The sequence below is a fragment of the Onychomys torridus genome, chromosome 23 (assembly GCF_903995425.1).
Source record: "Onychomys torridus chromosome 23, mOncTor1.1, whole genome shotgun sequence".
NCBI lineage: Eukaryota > Metazoa > Chordata > Mammalia > Rodentia > Cricetidae > Onychomys > Onychomys torridus.
In genome coordinates, this window is record NC_050465.1 from 54238165 (window position 1) to 54257035 (window position 18871).

General features: G+C 40.0%; 1 protein-coding gene across 3 annotated transcripts in view; it reads left to right on the forward strand.

Moving 5' to 3' along the window:
* The first annotated feature begins 633 nt into the window (after positions 1-633).
* Positions 634-18871, forward strand: part of LOC118573327 (sperm-associated antigen 16 protein-like) — a 119546-nt gene continuing 101308 nt past the window's right edge. For all 3 annotated transcript variants that reach the window (XM_036173630.1, XM_036173629.1, XM_036173631.1), the window contains exons 1-3: positions 634-837; positions 13959-14005; positions 15067-15162. In XM_036173630.1, the coding sequence (XP_036029523.1) occupies positions 693-837; positions 13959-14005; positions 15067-15162 (288 nt within the window). In that variant the 5' untranslated portion in view covers positions 634-692. The remainder of the gene's footprint in view (positions 838-13958; positions 14006-15066; positions 15163-18871) is intronic.

An 18871-nucleotide genomic window follows, 5' to 3' on the forward strand; every position in this document is an offset into this window, starting at 1 on the left:
GGTTTTCCGCAGCAAAAATCAATGCTATAATTTGATGAGACTGGAACTATTCCAAGTCCGTCCGTCTGAGGCCAAAGTCAAAACAGATGTCCACCTAAATGAATTAAAAGATTGCTAGAAAGGGTGTAATACAGGTGAGCACCCTCATCCTTCATTGCTAAGGGTCTGAGGGACACTGGGCAGCTCCTCAGTAGGCCAACAATGGTTTCTAGAACTCACCCGTCCTCCCTCTAGTTGGAGAGACGAGTATCCTCCCCTTTCTTAAGTCTGCCCCCACTGGAAACATTTGGGGTTCTCTACCCATCTAAACATTGAGGACTGATGTTTGGCGTGTGAGAAACGGGTGACAAGGAAAGCCACGAAGAAAAAGAAGCGAGAAAGAACGGCGTCAAAGCAAAAGGCCAAACCAAGCAAACCCCAAAAACCCCAACAAGTAGCCTGGGTGAAAAAAGCCATCGAAGCCCCCCCGGGTTAGCCGCCTGCGGTCTCCCGCTACACGCTGCCTGGGGCGGAGGGTGTAACTAGGCAACGCGTTGCCGTAGTAACCGCGGACACGCGGAGGGCTAGGCTCCTCGGGTGGTTGGCTAGTGTGGGGTGAAGGGTCCCGCGATCTCGCGAGAGCTGCCACGCCGGTCGGGTCGGTGGTGGCACCGCGGGGCACCGGGGGGCACCGTGGGGGCCCGGCTGCACGGATGGCTGCTCCGCGTGGGCTCCCGCAGCTGCGGGTGCTGGAGGAGGCGCTGGGCATCGGCTTGTCGTCCTCGGGCGACACGGCGGCGGCGGCGGCGGCGGCGGCGGCGGAGCCGGTGGCCACCGATGGTGCCTACTACCTGGAGCGTATCCTTCTGGTGGCCGCCGGGGACGGTGACGCACGGGGCCTGCGCGGGGCATCCTCCGGGGGGCGCCTGCGACCGCCCCATCCATTGGATGCCGTGTCGGTGGGCCGCCCCGGAGGAGCCCTTGTCACCCCAGCCGCCCACGGAAGTCATGCTAGGAGTCCTGTAGCTTCCTCTGTGGTCCTGAGCATAGGGAAGCCGTCCCGGGACCAAGTCCCTCACACTGGTGACCTGTGGGATGGCGGGCTGTTGGGGACATCGAGGCGCCTCAAGGAATTGAGTCAGTTCTCCTAAGATTTAGTGGTTGTCCTAAAAATAAAATAAAATAAAGTCCTCAGAACACCTGCGGAATAACTTCCATCTTCAGGAGAGATTAAGGGAGATCTGTGCCTCTGGGCTTTAAAGAAAGAAGCCCAGACTCATCATCATAGTCTTGTAGGGAGTCCGATTGTGCAGTCCTAAAGAATGAAGCCCCTGTAAGGCTGGCTATCTTCTTCATTGGTTTTGGTTTCGACTCTTGAGTGATAACACTGATGAAATATTCTCCCGCCCCCGCCATTGGGCTACTAAATGTTGGTGGAATGAGCTGACAAATACTTGGAAGAAAGCAACAGGTCATGATGAGCAGTTATGATTGGAGGTACCAGAAAAGTGGAATAACGTTATGCGTATAATTAGGTTCACTGATTTTTGTAAGGCCTTACACGTCCCTCCTCTAGGTAGGTGCATTAATTAGTTTGGGTTAATGTGCAGTGTTTGTAAGTAAGAGCCATGTCGCTCTTTCTTTCAGAAGATAAGAGAAAGATGGCTATCCACAAAGTTGTCGAAGACAGTAGAAATCTCCCTTTATTTTTCTGTACAGTTATAATCCCTTGTGTCTTAATTTAAGATCTCATAGATCCATTTTTGTGAGCTTTAGCTGGCTTAGTCATATATCCATATTTTAGGGAGTCACACAGAAGTGAGTATAAAAGTTAAAGGAAACATGTAGTATTATATTGGATACAAAATGATTTTTATAGGATGGAAGTCTGAATATCTTGAAATCTATTTGAATAAAATATGTAGGTGCCTTAGTGTTATAATTGAGTCTTTATAGTCTGTTTTCATAGTTCACACAGGCTGTCTGTTCCAGAATGTTCCCTTTAAAATTAAAAAATAGATTAGCTCAGTGGTAGAGTGCTTGCCTAGCAAGTGCAAGGCCCTGGGTTCGATCCTCAGCTCCGGAAAGAAAAATAAAGTTAAAAAATAATTCAAGTTATAATCTCTGAGTTCATCTGCACCAAGTCTAAGGTTTTCCAGTGTCCTTGCTGGTGAATTCCAACAAAACATTTGTGAAATTTTCGTCATCATGAAAATGATTTCTCTAGACATAGTTTAGTTAGTAACATGACGCTGATAGTTTGATAAAATTTTGAAGATTGTATTTGTAAAATAAATACAGGATTTTTACACAAGGAAACTTTAAACAAGAAAGTCAGATTTATGGAATTTTTCCAGAAGGACACTGAATTAAGACTGCAACATGCTTCAGTTTACACACCCATCTTTTCTTAATTAACATTTTTAATACAATATATTTTGATCACATTTATCTCCTTCCCCTCTCTTCTCCAAGACCCTGCCCATCTCCCTCCCCACCAAATTTTATGGTTCCCCCCAAACAAAAACAAAAATAAGAAAGAAAACCCACAAATAATAAAAAACAGCAACCTCTTCATAAAAACAAAATAAAACAAAACACAAAAATGAAATTCAAAACAAACAGGCAAAAGACCAATATGACAAAAACACCAAAAACAAAACCAAACCAAAATGAAACAAAATGTCTACAAAGATACCTTTGAGTTCATTTGGTGTTTTGAAGCTACTCCAGGGCATTAGGCCTGATCTGGAATGTGGAATGTGATATCACCCAGTAAAACCATTGACAAAAACTGATTTTTTTCCTTGCCAACCTGTATCAGATAGCTTCTTGGTTAGGGTTGGGACCCTGAGTCTAATTTTCTTTCCCAGCTGTACAGGTCTTGTGTGTTGTGCCAAACTCTTTGTGAGTTCATATGTTGTACACAGATCTTACAAGAAAGGCTTTAAGTCACAGTTGCAAACGTAAGCACATCTAATTTTCAGGATTTTATTATCAAATTCGTTAATTTATGTAGCTTCTGTGTTTTTCTTCCATCTCTTCATGGTTGACTGATTACTATTTCATGTTTCAACTGAAGGATAGCCAGGGGATAGCAAAGTCAAACATCTAACTAGTCGATCGTGTTACATTCAGTGTTGAGGGAAGAGATTTAGTCATGGGAGAGGCTTTACTATTAGTCAAAATGAAGTTTGAGGATTAATTGTAAATGCCAATTATCCTTGTATCCCTGGGCTCTCTTCACATGCATAATTAGAAGTTGACAGTATAATGTTATTTGACATTGTTTTGCAAGGCAATTATGATAGTTGGTGAAGTGAGACTGTCCTGGATTTCAAGTCTGTAGCTCTCCAGTTGCTTCAGTGGATAAATAGAAATTATAGTATGCATAAGTGAATCAGAATTCCAGGGTTCTGTACCTTGCATATATGTGTAATTACCTCTAATTTAGTGCATTTTGCCCAGATTTCCCTTATAGTTCATACTGTATTCCTGGTACTGGATAATGACCTATCAGTATTGACAAAAGCCTTTGGAAGAGATTTCCTGAATTCTCCATGAAATCATTTGCTACTCTTCTTAAACATTTAGACACAGGGAACATGTGTAGACTAGTGTGGCTCAAACCAGACACTTAAGCAGGACTCATCATTAGTGTCATAATTTCCGTTGTTGTGCTGGATAGTTGTATGTCAGCTTGATATGAGCTAAAGTCATCTGAGAGGAGGGAACTTCAATTAAGAAAATGTTTTCAGAAGACTTGACTGTGGGAAAACAAAAAAACAAAAAACAACTGAGTTGTGTGTGGGTAAGTCTGTAGGGCTTGGTTGGGGATTGATGGGAGAGGGCCCAGCCCATTGTGGGTGGGGCCATGCCTGGCCTTGGCAGTTTTGGGTTCTCTAAGAAAGCAGGCTGAACAAGCATAATAAGCAAGCCAGGGAACAGCACCCCTCCATGGCCTATGCATCAGCTCCTGCCTTCCAGTTCCTTCCCCGTTTGAGTTCCTGTTCTGATTTCCCTAGATGAACAGAGATGAATACGTGTATGCTTATTAAACCCTCTCCCCACCATCTTGCTTTTTGGTCATGATGTTTCATCACAGCAACAGAAACCCTAACCAAGACAACATGGAAAGAGGGAACCTCAATTGAAGAATTGTGTAGATCACTTGCCCCATGGCCATGTCTACAGGGCATTTTCTTGATTGCTAATTGATGCAGGCAGACCCATCCCACTGTGGGTGGTGCCAACCCTAGGCCTGCAGGCCTGTGCTTTATAAGACTGGTAGCTGAGCAAGAGAAGTAATCCTACAAGCAGTGTTCCTCTGTGCTTTCTGCTTCAGGCCCCTGCTTTCCTTTCCTGCCATGGCTTCTGCCAATTGACAGGAACCTGTAAGCCCAATAAAACCTTTCCTCTCCCAGCCAAAAGGTTAGTGCTCCATCACAGTATCAGAGGCAAATTAGGACAATGTGGAAAATGCTTCCATTAATATGGGCCTCAGTGTTTTGTTATGTAAACCGGGAATGTGTTCAGGAGAAACATCCTAAGGCTGCAGTGGCCCTTCCTATTACCTGCTGATTGTTAGCAATGACTCTTCTTTCTCCTGTGAAGAGCTTCATGATGGAAATTCTTCTGTGTTTTATACTTTCTCAAGGTGTGCTGGAAGCAGACAGGATGTGGTTCTTTGCGGTCATCACAGCATTTAGAAATCTAGTCAAGGAGTACATGGATTCCTCATAGAACTTCTTGTTAGGAAAATAGTTGCAATATTATAAAATATGCTGGGCCAAGTAGTTGTCTACCAAACTCAGACAGAAAGTCTGGTGGTGGATGTCACTGATACTTGTAAAGTCACACTTTGGTGGCTCTTTAGTCATAGTAGTGACTAAGGGCTGTTTAATAAGGTGTGGTTCTTTAGGAGTTCCCAGTTTCAATTGTCAGAGGCAGGCTGAAAGGAGTTTGTACTAAGTGAGCTAAAGGTGCATTGATTTTGGTGTTACTTGTCAAAACCAAAACCCTTTCCCAGGAAGGACAAGGAAATGCACACTCGAGGAAAGAGAAGCATTGAAGGTTCATCTTCCTCTCCTAACTCCACTCCCTGATTGGTATTTAACATTTTGACTTTCTGTGTATTCCAACAGTAAGGATTTAGCATCTTAGGCTGTTTAGGTGCATTTGCTGCCTGCTCTAAGGTTCCCACTGTCCCAGCAGCAGTTTCTCATGACTGGATGAAATTAAAGTGAGGCTTTGCATCCTCTGCAGCTCTGGATACAGACCCAGTATCTACAGCTGCAAAATGAAGGATTCCAGACCTATCCTGGAATAAAGCTGTAGCACTAGACTGGTGTCCCATCTATGATGCCTGTTGTCTATGCAAAATGCCTCACTGTTCGACTAACATTCACTGATAACTTTCACTTAGGTGAAAAGTCTATCATTGTTGCTTTTTATTATAGTTTATTTTTTTTTAATATTTTGTTGTTTTGTCAAAAATGATAATTGAGTAACTAAAAAGAAGTAGCTAATATAATAGCTTCTCTGTCCATCCCTTTCTTTGTTTCTTTCTTCCTTTCTTTAAAAATTCCTCTAGATAATACCTGTTTCTGAGTTTGTAAAATGAAATGCACTGATATTTTATGACTATGAAATGTATTTGTGAAACATTTAACAAATTTCTATTTACTCAACTAATGTACTTCCAATTATCATCAGAATGTTTGTGTTTTTAGATACTAAAATTTTTTACATATATCTAAATAAAAGGATTTGACAACCTGAATGTAGACTCTAGGCCAACAGTCATATTACTAAATCCAGAATATTATATGCATTAATATCATGGGCTCTTTCGAGAGAACAGCTATTTTGTTCTGTGTCTTGTAGTTTGTATTAACTTAAATGACTCACCCATGAATCTTACATGATATGTATAATACAGTAAATCCAGGTGAGCACTGAGTTTTTTTGTGGCTAACAAGCTCCCAAGATGCTACAGGTCTGAAGACTGTAATTGGAGAAGCAAACTTATAGACGGTTATCTTGACTTCTGACCATTGCATTTTCAGATACTGCTGAGCATGCTGGCACATGCCCACAATCACAGCCCTCAGAGTGCTAAAAAAAAGCAGGGGGATTGGCAGTTCCAGGGTAGCCGAAACTACATTGTGAAGCTCTGTTTCAAAAACAAAAAACCCAAAAAGTTCAGATAGAAGAATAATGTGCAAAGACCCTGTCTTTGTGTCTCCTGGCTTACAGATTACAAAGGCTCATATACTACCACCCACCATGAGAACTATGCATTTCACATGTGACCGGCAGTTACTTCGGCTCTGAGCAGAAGATATGATATAGCTGCCTTGTACCAGAGTGGCCAGTAGCTTTCCATTCTTGCTAAGTCCATTGAGTTGTAGTAGCTTTGTGTATATGGTGCTAGTGATTCAGAGTACTCATGAAGACTTGTTGGTAAAGTCTGCCAGGAGCAAACAGCAGTAAGAATATGACAACAGACATGCCAATTAGTTGTCATCCATACTTCTCAGTTAAGTTTATTTAGGCTTGTATTTCATAAGACAGAGATGACAGTGATATTTGCTACTTATAGTACTTTTCCTGTTTGGTAAATAAAATGGTAATGAGGGAGGATCCAGGTTAGATTTTTTATTGCTTTTGTGAACATTGGCTCTGAGAAGATGGTAAAGATTGTGAAGTAATTTCTGTCTACAACTCTGGGAAATCCTGAAAAGCCTAATTAGCGATGTTTCATTCTGGTTCTCTCTAAAGATGCTGCTGGCCATAATCACTACCTACAAGTGTGGCAGTGGATGGGTCTTGTAAGTGGAGAAGTTTATTGCTCATAGCTGCAAATTGTTCATTGATCCATTTGCAGAAGAACATACTTGTGACCCATTCAGGCAGTCATTTCTGTTGTTAGTCCAGCCGAAATGTCCCTAGGAGGCATTTGCTCATGAAGTTGTGTCTTCTGTGGTACTGGGATAGTGCCAGTGTTCCATGGTACTTTCGGTGCATGCATTATAAATACTGGCCCATCTTCTAATGGGATCCACAATATAAGGATCTAGGGCAGATTCTGCTAGTTTAAAGACCAGCATTTGCATTTAGAGACTAGATATTGTGACTATCAGGGAGTGTTTCATACTGTAAATTTTGACATCCCTAAATTCCTCCTAGAAACGTGAAGATGTAGCAGAGTGGGCGCTGCAGTCTAACTAGGCCGCAGCTGTAGGATAGAGAATCTGGCCTGGAAGCGTGAGATGCCGTGGATGTAGGCAGGAAGGGATAGCATAGAAAGGACAAGAGCAAGAAGAGGCTATAGACTGAGGCTCTGCAGATGTGAGTGCACAGAAAGGCAGGGGCTAGAGCCCAGGGCAATACTGGAGTGCAACTTTACTTTTCTTCTGTTGTTTGGAAGAGTAGTGGGCAGATATCTGGTAGAAACATTTGAACTGCTCAGAGCCAGCTTGGCATCATTAAAACAATTTGGTTTTAAATGCTCACTTATTTTTCCCATTGGAAAACAGCTCTGCATGCAAATCATGAAGAGCTTAATTGTATATGGGTGTTTCCTTGAACACGGGATCTCCGGAGAGAGTAGGTCACAGGTGAGAAAGTTGCTCAGTGAAAGTCGAAGCAGAGCCAAGTGTTATTTTTTTCCTTGTGGAAAATTGTCCACGACTTGCCCCTCTTCACCCTTGCAAGATTGCTCTCCAGAGAAATGTTTTCTAAATTTCTTTTTACAAGTGATGCTCCATCAGATTCTTCTTCATTTCTCAATCTGTCCCAAGGGTCAAGGGGGGCAGTATTTGGATACAGTGCATTCTCTTTGTGAGAACCTCTGAGGCTTTGGAAACAGAAAACACTTTCATGTGCTGGGCAGGTTTTCTGTTTTCATGGGAAGGATCAGGAATTGGCATCTGGCTACAAACTCATCTTTACCCCAAGCACTGGTGAGGTTAGAGGCAAGCCTGTGGTTTCAAGTTTAAGTCTTTGAGATCCTCCGGGTGTACTACACTGCTGTGTATTTCTGTTTCCCTTTCTCCTCCAATTTTCACATTCACTGAGTTCTGTATTTCCAGTGACATGCACATTTGTAAGTTGCCACAGAATCATTTTGTATTAGCTTGTGCACTGGCAATGTGTTGCTAGCTATCTAGACAACAGATGCATACAAATATCCACACCATAAATAGTACAGCTGCTTTTTCAAGAACACCACACCACCACCTTAGAGGTGAGTTGCTCTGGGAAGCTCTTCTGTACAGATTGTGTTGTGGATACTTAAAGGTATCAGTCAAAGAGTATAGTGGCTCCTCTTCTGGGCTCTTTGTTCTGTGTCTGATTTTTCTTCTTACTAATCATTTGGCCTTGGTTAAATTAATGATCAGCTCTATAGCCTCTAGCTGTTTTATACTTTTTTCTCCTCTGTGGTCTTCAAATTGAGGTATTTAAATGATTTTATTTAGCTGCTGATAAGGTGCCACTGAGATTTGGAAAACAAATATGTGAGTTCATTTCCTAGGATACTGAAAACAAATTTTATACTTATATTATCTAAGATGTTAATAAACCCCATATTCTTATTGTACCCGTGTAAAAATAGTGTGATAGGACAGAAAATTCTTGGCATTAGACACAAGAAACTTGTCTCTGTCCCTTAGAGCCATGTGATTCCCTAGGAAATCTCTAAATTTCTGTTTATTAATTTTCATCTTAGCCATAAGTGGGACATTTAATCTCAAATGGTCATTTTGAAAATAAACATTACTGTACTCCTTGGGAAACACTTCCATGCTTAATAAAATGGTATTTTTCATATACTTTGTTTTTTTTATTGTGAGGAAGCAATATGTTCTTCATGATTAAAAGTTATTGCCTAGAACATTTGCTGGATAAGACTTCCAAGTATTGCCTGATATTACCAATGCTCTGAGGACAAACCACATTTTCATTTCTCTATCACCACGTTAACAACCCACCTTTTGCATCTGTTCCACACATAGACAAGGTGTGCTCATTTGTAATTTTTAAAGTCTGTGCAGAGGATTTTAGGATATTTACTTTATTTTGGAATTCACCATGGACAAGTGGGAAGAACGACATTATTTTCTGGAGACTGACTGACAAGAGACTGGTATTGAGGTCACCTTGGAGTAGCCCCTAGGTAATTTTATTTAAGTAAATAAAAATGTATCAGAAAAATGCAAATCTAGAGCTGGAGGGAAACTTAGATTGGCTTTATTTATCCTTTTCCCTTAGCCAATGAGCAAAGATTTCTTCATAGATGCTCATCTCTTTCTGGAGTGAGGAAAGGAAGAATGAATAAAATAGATGCATAGCATTACTGTAGCCCAGGGACCATTCTAAATGATTTTCTCACATATTTCCTTTACTAGGTCTCTTGAAAGCATATAAGGCAGTTTGGTAGCTGGGCCATTTCTAACATGACAAGCAGTGGTCCTGCCTCCTGGAATTCATGTTCTGACTTTGAGGTTTTGGGGGATAGATCCTAGGACCTCATGCATACTTGGCAAGCGATGTCCCACTAAGCTATCCCCCCTAGTAGGTCATGCTTTTCACCATTCCTCATATACTGAGCATACTTGCCCTGCCTTGTACAACCTTTAAGATATTGAACTTGTGGCTTGAGGCTTGGTGATAAAACTGTTGTGACTTCCTCATCATAGACTGTTAACTCTGAAGTAAGCTTAGCTCCTGTGTCTGTGGAGAAAAATCACATGAAGGCCTTCATTCAACAGTGAGACAATGTCAGTTAGCTGTCCTATAAGTACATGCTGCTGCCATCTGTCCCCTCGACTGGGTCACCATGGTTGATCCTCAGAATCGTCCAGCTAAGTAGCTCATGTTTTCTTGACCTTCAGAAACTGTGACATAACAAATATTAATTGTTCCTTTTGCAAGCTTTATTGAAATATGACTAACAATATAAATTGCATATGTTCAAGCTGTACACTGTAAAACTTTGATACATATATCTAGGACATTGTGAAGTAATTACAGATGAGAAATTAATGCCCGTGGTGGTTTGAATGACAATAATGCCCCTCATAGGCTCATGTATTGGAACCCTTGGTCTCCAGTTGATGGCACTGTTTAGGGAGGCTTAGGAAGCATGTCTTTTTGGGGGGAAGTATGTAACTGGAGGCGACCTCTAAGACCATTTCCGGTTGCTCTCTGCTGTATGTTGTGGTTCAACATGGGAATTCCAGCATCCTGCTCCAGCATCCATGCCTGTTTGCTGCTTTCTCTTTGCCTTTATGGACTTTAACCCTCTATAACTAGAAGATAAAATAAGTGCTTTCTTCTAAAAGTTGCCTTGGTTACAGTGTTTCATCACAGCGACAGAAGAGTAACTAAGACAAAGTATTTGCCTCATCTAGTTACATTTTAAAAACGATTGCTTTACTTAGCATACATAATAGTTTGCTTCATTATGACTTTTATACCTGTATGTATATCATGTACCCTGCTTCACAGTCTTTCCTGTATAGCCTTCTTGTTCTGGCCTCCCACCTCCCACTAATCTACCCCTAGTACTGTCTACTTTGGTATTATGTATATATGAATATAGTGGTATAATATAATATGTAGATTTCTCATGTGAATAAACACATGCAGCTTTTTTCCTTCTGAGTCTCTTCTACTTGATATGATGATCTTCAATTCCATTTTCCTACAAATGACATTTTTCTTCTTTATAGCATATAGCATATAGATGAGCCACATTGTCTTTATCAGTCCGTGTTAATGGACATCTAAGCTGCTCCTGTATTTTGGCTGTTGTGAACAGAGGTGCAGTGAACACAGCTGTACAGGCATTTCTGTGTATGCTGACTTTGGTCCTTTTGGGTATATGTCCATGCATGGTTAGCTGAATCATGTGTTAGCTGTAATTTTCCTTTTTTTTTTTTAAAGGTAGCTTTTCATTTGATGTAGTGGAACTACTGAAAATCTATGCTTTCTAAAAATGTCAAGTATATGAATCGTTATTGTCACATGCCCACCATGCTGTGCACTAGGCCTCCAGAACTTACTTACCTCATAATTGGAAATGTATTCTCTTTGATCAACATCTCCCCATTTTCTCCACCCTTAACCTATTTTGTCTGTTTCTTTTTTCTTTTTCTTTCTTTCTTTCTTTTTTTTTTTTTCCGAGACAGAGTTTCTCTGTGTAGCTCTGCACCTTTTCCTGGAACTCACTTGGTAGCCCAGGCTGGCCTCAAGCTCACAAAGATCCACCTGGCTCTGTCTCCCGAGTGCTGGGACTACTGCCCGGCAGCTGTCTGTTTCTTTAAGTTGAACAACTTGTAGGTTCCAGAAGTAAGTGAGATCCTACGTGTTTCTTACTTATTTTTGCTTGGTCTACTGTCTTCCTATGTGTTTCTGATTTATTTTTGTGTGGTCTACTCTCTTCCAGGTTCATCTACATTGTAATAAGCAGTATTTGTTTATTGTTCTCTTAAGCCATATGTTCTTAGAAATTTGTTATGCAGCAATAAATAATAAACACAGATTTTGGAAACTGAGATGCTAACATAAGAAATGTTTCTGAAATTTCAGAGTGGCTGTGGAACTTGGGATGACACAAGTATTCAGAAGACTTATGTCGGTTGAGGAAAAAGTTCCTTAAAGATATGGCAGCAGAAATTCCTAAGGAATAGGGGACAAGGCACTATAGGAGAAGGAAGAACATCCTATTGGGAATTGTTTTGAAGGAATAGAGAGCCAACACATGTAATCGCACTTCTCTTCAAAGTATTAATGAGGATACATTGAAGTTATGAAACAGATTGCACGCATGCACCATTTTGAATAGTTGTTTAATCTCCGAACTACTTATTTTTGAACCTAATTACTTTTCACCATATTGGTGGGAGAGATACTAGTGCTTGACCACACAATACTGACAGTTGGGCAAGGACCTGGTATCCTGTGATGTACACATCACAAAGCCTGAAATCTGGGGTTGATTCCCAACTTCAGTCTAAGGTCTTTAAAGTTGTATCCTTGATTTTTGACTCGTAAAATGAAGATAATAGTTCCAGACTCATAACAGGATAAGGAGTAAATGTCTTAGTACATAGAAAATAGATAGGTGTGGTGATATTATGTCCCTCAATATATTGTGCACCCTAATAAACTTATCTGGGGTCAGAGAACAGAACAGCCACTAGATGGACATAGAGGCCAGAAAATGGTGGCACACATACCTTTAATATTAGCATTCTGGAGGCAGAGATCCATCTGTTCAAAGCCACACTGGAAACAGAGCCAGGCATGGCATCACACACCTTTAATCCCAGCACTTGAGATCTCATGTCTTGCTTGGGAACAACATATGCCTTTAATCCAGGAAGTGATGGCAGGAAGTAGAAAGGTATATAAGGCATGAGGACCAGGAACTAGAGGTCTTTTTAAGCTTTTAGGTGCAGTTCAGCTGAGATCCATTCAGATGAGGACTCAGAGGCTTCCAGTTTGAGGAAACAGGATCAGCTGAGAGTTTGCAAGATGAGGTTATCTGTAGCTTGTTTTGTTTCTCTGATCTTCCAAATTCACCCCAATACCTGGTTCTCAAGTTTTTTTTTTATTAAAAAGACCGTGTAGAAATTTGTGTTACAGGTAGGTATATTCCTAGTTCTTTTTAAACACTGTGTGTTATCTATTTTTATTACAAATAATAGAACTTATCATGTGTATATTAACACTTCAGACATAAAACAGTTATTACAACCAGCAACAAAATAAAAATGGACTAATCTCACTTTTTGACTTTAATAACCATTACTATATATTCAGTGTCTGATTCATAGTATTTACTCAGAATGTTGTTTAGATTAATAAGTCTGAAAACGTAAGCAACCAACCAGCCAACTGAAAAAAAAAAAACATGCCCCTGAGGCTATTATGACCATTTATTATTATTTCCTTTATTGTAATGTTATGTTAAAATTTTCATTTGTTAGCAGAGCAATAAAGCTTCTAAAGGTCTCACAGCAGCACTTCTAGAACTCCTTGTTATTGGAATCATTTTTTTTTGTAATTTAATATTTTGAACATTCATAAAATATTGAATTATGATTGCTATGTTAGTTTATATATGCTAAAAATTAGAGAAATACCTATATGTAGTTCAAGAGTAGAGATTTAACTTTTACTCATGAAAACATTGTAATGTGTTTACTTATTTTTAAGTATTGGTATGCTTTTTGTGTTGTTCACTTACAGTATTTTAACCAAATAGTCATGTGACATTATGAATATTTAGAAGCTTTTGAAAATTCAGTTTTGCTTCAGATAATTAGAAAATTTACAATTTTCTTATTTTTCTTCATATGAATGCATGCACACATGTATGTGCAAATGTGTTTGTGTGTTCCTGTGTGTAAGTTCAGGCATATTCACTCGATGGTATGAAGATCCTAGAACAACCTGAGGTATTTGTCCCCGCTTTGTCACGTTGGAGAGGGTGACAGTGGTTCGCTGCTGCCTCTGCTAGCTGGCTGGCCTTGGAGCCTCCCATCCTGTCTGCTTATGTGGGTTCTGAGTCGCTGAACTTGGGTTCTCATGCTTGAGTGAGATGCTCTCTACCCGCTGAGTACTCACCCAGCCTTTCTAGTTCATACTTATGGTAGTGATCCTCTGCAGTGTTATAAAGATTCTTAAAATCAAACTGGAAATTACTGGATAACACTCATGCAAACATATAAAACATATATGAGTGTAGTTTTTCGTGGACTTAATGTTATAAAACACTAGTTGAAATAATTTATATCTAAAATTAGAGGCTTTATGGAGGAAACAGGTTGATAATTAAATTATGTGTATTTGCAAATTTCATATAGAGGTAATTAGATCCAATACTGTAATTGAGGTCAAGTAACTTTAGTATAATAACATTATTCCACTTTTTTTTTTACATTTAAACTTGACAAAATACTCAGAGGTCACCATAACTGATGCTTCTGAAGATGACTGTGACTATGAAGAGGTAACTTGTTAATTTTACATCTCAGTGAGTTCCCCATGGTCATTCACATGATTGGTTTGTCTTATTTTCTGGAGCATATAAGGGCTTTATTTAAGATGAACTATGTGTGGAACAGAAGTTAGCTATTGGCTGATTATGAGTGAGTAGTTGGGGAATGCTGTTTAAACACTTACACTGGTGGGACACCTGCCTGTTCTCGTTCCCCTCACCATTTAGGTTCAGTCCTGTTACCTCCCGTGGCTGTGGCCTCATAGATGGTCATTCCTATATGCGACCTTTTCCGGTTGTCCAGTTTGCTTTTGACAGGGATTCCAGATTGCCAGCAGCAGTTGGAGGTCAGGCTTCTGCTTTCTTCTATCCTAATTTTAGTTCTGGAAAACATGCTCCTATCTCAGAAATTTCCTTTAATTCATTGCTTCTGAGACTTGGATGTAAAGTCACTTTTAGATGTCAGAAACTGAACGAAATTGTGGAAGTGAACCTGGCCTGTGACCTTGACAGGCCAGAAGCTTGTTAGTACATAGACTTAGGTTATCTTTAGAGGCATACAGTGTCCTACATGGAGTATATTTGTTGGAAGCATTATTTAGGAAGAAATCTTGTGAAGTGACATGTAGATGTGTTTCCTTTTGTTTCCATATCAGCATTAATTAAAAATGATACTTTTTTATTTAGTTGTGTAATTTACTTCCTTAGTGCAAGGAACCATGTGAGACCTGCCCATTATTGTACCCTATTTCTGGCTGTTAGTTACCCATTGTCAACTATAGTCCAAAAATTCATCTTGAAAACCCCATAAATAAAGAGTAAGTTTTAAATGACTTTATTGTAGTCTGTTGTTAAGATTGTTATGTTACTATTATCATTACTAGTCTTTTATTGTGCCCATTTTATAAATTAAATTTTATTGCATGCTTCTATGGGAACAATAATATATGTAAGGTTGGGAACTAACCACAGTTTGAAACATCTGCATCATGTCTGAGAATGCATCCTTCATATAAGCAGGGACTTCTGTATGGTACTTGACATTTCTGCCCATTCTTCCTGCCCTTGTCTAGATACCAGATGACAATTTCAGCATTCCAGAAGGAGAAGAAGATCTGGCAAAAGCAATTCACATGGTTCAAGAGCAGGCTACAGATGTTCAGATTCTGGTGAGGCTTTTGAACACAACACTAGCTTGTAGTGTAACAGGAATACTTTTTATATGAAGTCTTGGAAGTAATGTAACAAAATTAGGAAACAGACCACTATAATCTGTATCGTTTCACTTTTATTAATTTTCACGAAACACTTAAAGCAGGCTTTGTTTGTTCTTTGCGACATCATTCTCCAGACAATGTCTACTCTTCTTTCCAACAAATGATACCTTCCCTGAGAACTGATTAATCCAATAAGAATCAAGCCAAAACTATTCAACACTGCTGTTGAATGGGTCAACTACAGATTACGTGGTAGACTTGATAAGGGTTTTGTACCTTGGTTTCCCTGGAAGCATCCAGCCTCGTTGGAATGCTTACTATTTCATGACACTTTCTCCTCTGGGACGTGAACCAAGTTTGTTACGAATAAGATAAGAAATTATATGTGGCTATCATATGAATTAAATTAAATGTGACTCTTGACACCTCTATAACATTGAAAAGAATATTAAAAAAACTGACCATAATTTATTGCTGTTAAAATATTTATAATTACACCCTAACATTAATCTCAAAGGATGTTTTTATTTAGTTGCAAGCTTGGCTTCTTCAGTACAAGACGGTCTGTTAGAGTTTGCTCTTCTTATACTCTATTGCAGTCTCTGTACATTTAGCAGTCTTTTGTCTAGGAAGCTATTCAATTTTCCAATTACCTATATACTTAACAATTGACTGACTCCCCCATGGGAGAAACGGATCCTCCTTTGGAGGAGGGGATGAGGGATGGGTCAGGGGAGTTAGGCAGGGGTGGGGGGAGTGGAAAGAGGGATGAGAGAGGGATCTGTGGTTAGTATATAAAATGAATAAAATTTTTTAAAGAAAAAAAATCAACTGTTACTACTTTTCAAGTTTTTATTTATTTTTACTTTTAAGTCAACTATATGCTCCTGCTGTACTCTAAAATTCTAGAACACATCTACTTATTTCTGTATTAGTAACTGGAGAAAGTGAAGCATTTTATAAATTATTTGTAGATTGGTGGACTTTGCAGAATAAAATGGATTCAAAATCAGTCACCAAGTGATCATTTTGTGCAACCAAGGCCTCTAAGTACAAACTTTAGGAACTGACCAGTGGTGTGTATTTGTTTTTTTCCTGTTCAGCCCAGCATGTTTCCAGAAATGTTAGAGGGGTAGGTTGGCTCAATGATATGGTACAAGAAAACTTTAATTTAAAAATGGGCCATTTGTTTGCATTGGCATTCCTTTCTGGAGGTAAAATTCTAGCTCTATATGCCCGAAGAAGCCAGCCAACTTCCTGCTTGGTTTGGAAATAGTCATGTGACTAGCACTACATGAAGACACAGTGGTGTTACTGTCCATCATTGGTCATGTTTCTGCTGGGTTTGTGGTTTGGGTGTGTGTGCATACTAAATGGATACCCAGTGTCCATCGCAGCAGTGAAACATTGTTTAGGGGATGCAAAAATGGAGTATGGGGATTCATCTTAGAACACAATGAATTATAGAAAAAAATGCAAAAAGAGCAAAGCCATACAGAAGAAAAACGTGGATGTGTTCTCCAAGGAGTCATGCCCTGAAAGAGAGAGAACAGATAACTATAGTGATGCAAGGTCTCAAAATACAGGTAATGTTTTCACATGTGTGGTCGCTCTAACAGTCTGAATAGTTGCAGTTGCCCACAATCTACTTTTCCAATAATCCTTTTTATATCTTGAAGTTTGTTACTAGTCTTTTCATTTCACAATTTTAATTGTTTTATATTTTTACAATTCACTCTTCAATGTATCTCATTTTCACCCAGTTTCCACTACTGGAGATATAAATTGTGTAAAATCTTTTAGAAGGCTAATTCATTTATGCATTTAAAAAAATCAGACTCTGTAAAAACATGTTATAACATTGATATTTTGAATGTGAACCCTGTGCACATACACAGAACTTCAAAACCACCTCAGTTGTAGCACAAATTCTAACTGGTTTTAATATTAAAAACCCAGAGTCAGATATCGGGGTGAAAGCTGAAAGATCAGAGCAGAGCAGTCAGCCACTAGAAAGACTTCTTTTTTTTTTTCTCCTTTTTTATTTATTATATTTGTGTTTTAATTTTACAAGTCAGCCATGGGTTCCCCTGTCCTCCCCCCTCCCGCCCCCGCTCCCCCTAGGTCCCGCCCTCACCCCTCACCCCCATTCCCATCTCCTCCAGGGCCAAGACTCCCCTGGGGATTCATTTAAACCTGGTGGATTCAGTACAGGCAGGTCCAGTCCCCTCCTTCCAGGCTGAGCAAAGTGTCCCTGTGTAAGCCCAAGGTTCCAAACAGCCAGCTCATACACCAAGGACAGGTCCAGGTCCCACAGCCTGGATGCCTCCCAAACAGTTCAAGCTATTCAATTGTCTTACTTATCCAGAGGGCCTGATCCAGTTGGGGGCTCCATAGCTTTTGGTTCATAATTCATGTGTTTCCATTAGTTTGACTATTTGTCCCTGTGCTTTTGCAATCTTGGTCTCAACAACTCACACTCTTACAGTCCCTCCTCTTTCTCGACAATTGGACTCCTGGAGCTCCACCTGGGGCCTGGTCGAGGATCTCTGCATCCACTTCCATCAGTTATTGGATGAGAGTTCTAGCACAACTGTTAGGGTGTTTGGCCATCTGATCATCAGACTAGGTCAGATCAGGCTTTCTCTCGACCACTGCCAGTAGTCTACAGTTGATGTATCATTTTGGATTTCTGGAGACCTCTCTAGCACTTTGCTTCTTCCTGTTCTCATGTGGTCTTCATTTATCATGGTCTGTTATTCCTTGTTCTGCCTTTCTGTTCTTGATCCAGCTGGGATCTCCTGCTCTGCTAAGCTCTCTTTCCCTCAAAAGAAGAAGGCTGCAAATAGATCCATATCTGTCACTGTGAACAAAACTTAAGTCCAAGTGGATCAAAGACCTCAACATAAATCCAGTTACTATGAACCTGATAGAAGAGAAAGTAGGAAGTAGTCTTGAATGCATTGGCACTGGAGATCACTTTCTAAATAAAACCAGTAGCACAGACACTGAGAGAAACAATCAATCAATGGGACCTGTTGAAACTGAGAAGCTTTTGTAGAGCAAAGGACACAGTCAACAAGACAAAGCGACAGCCTACAGAATGGGAAAAGGTCTTCACCAACCCCACATCTGACAGAGGGCTGATATCCAGAATAGATAAAGAACTCTAGAAAGACTTCTTATCTCTAGGAATCCTCAGACTGAAAGGGGGGACCCACCTGTCTCTGTTCATCTTATATTCTTCTCTCTGCCCAGCCATATCACTTCCTGTTTCCTCCTCCCAAGTACTGGGATTAAAGGCATGAGATCTCAAGTGCTGGGATTAAAGGTGTGTGCCACCATGGCCTGGCCTCTGGTTAACTAGTGGCTAGCTGTGCACTCTGATCTCCAGGCAAGCTTTATTTGTTAGAGCGTAAACAAAATATTAACACACCCAGTAATGAAAAATATGTCCTTTTGTAGGTCTGCATCAGTGATTGTAACATTTCTTGAGTTCTCAGCTCTGTAGTTGATTATATGATGTGTTGGTGACTCAATTTGTCTTTTACAGATGTTTTTAAAAACCGTAAAGGGTTAAACTAGTAATTCAGATGACTTAAATTGTAAAGCTCAGCTCATCTGACTCCTCATAGTGAGAGACATCAGTGCCTGTTGTACT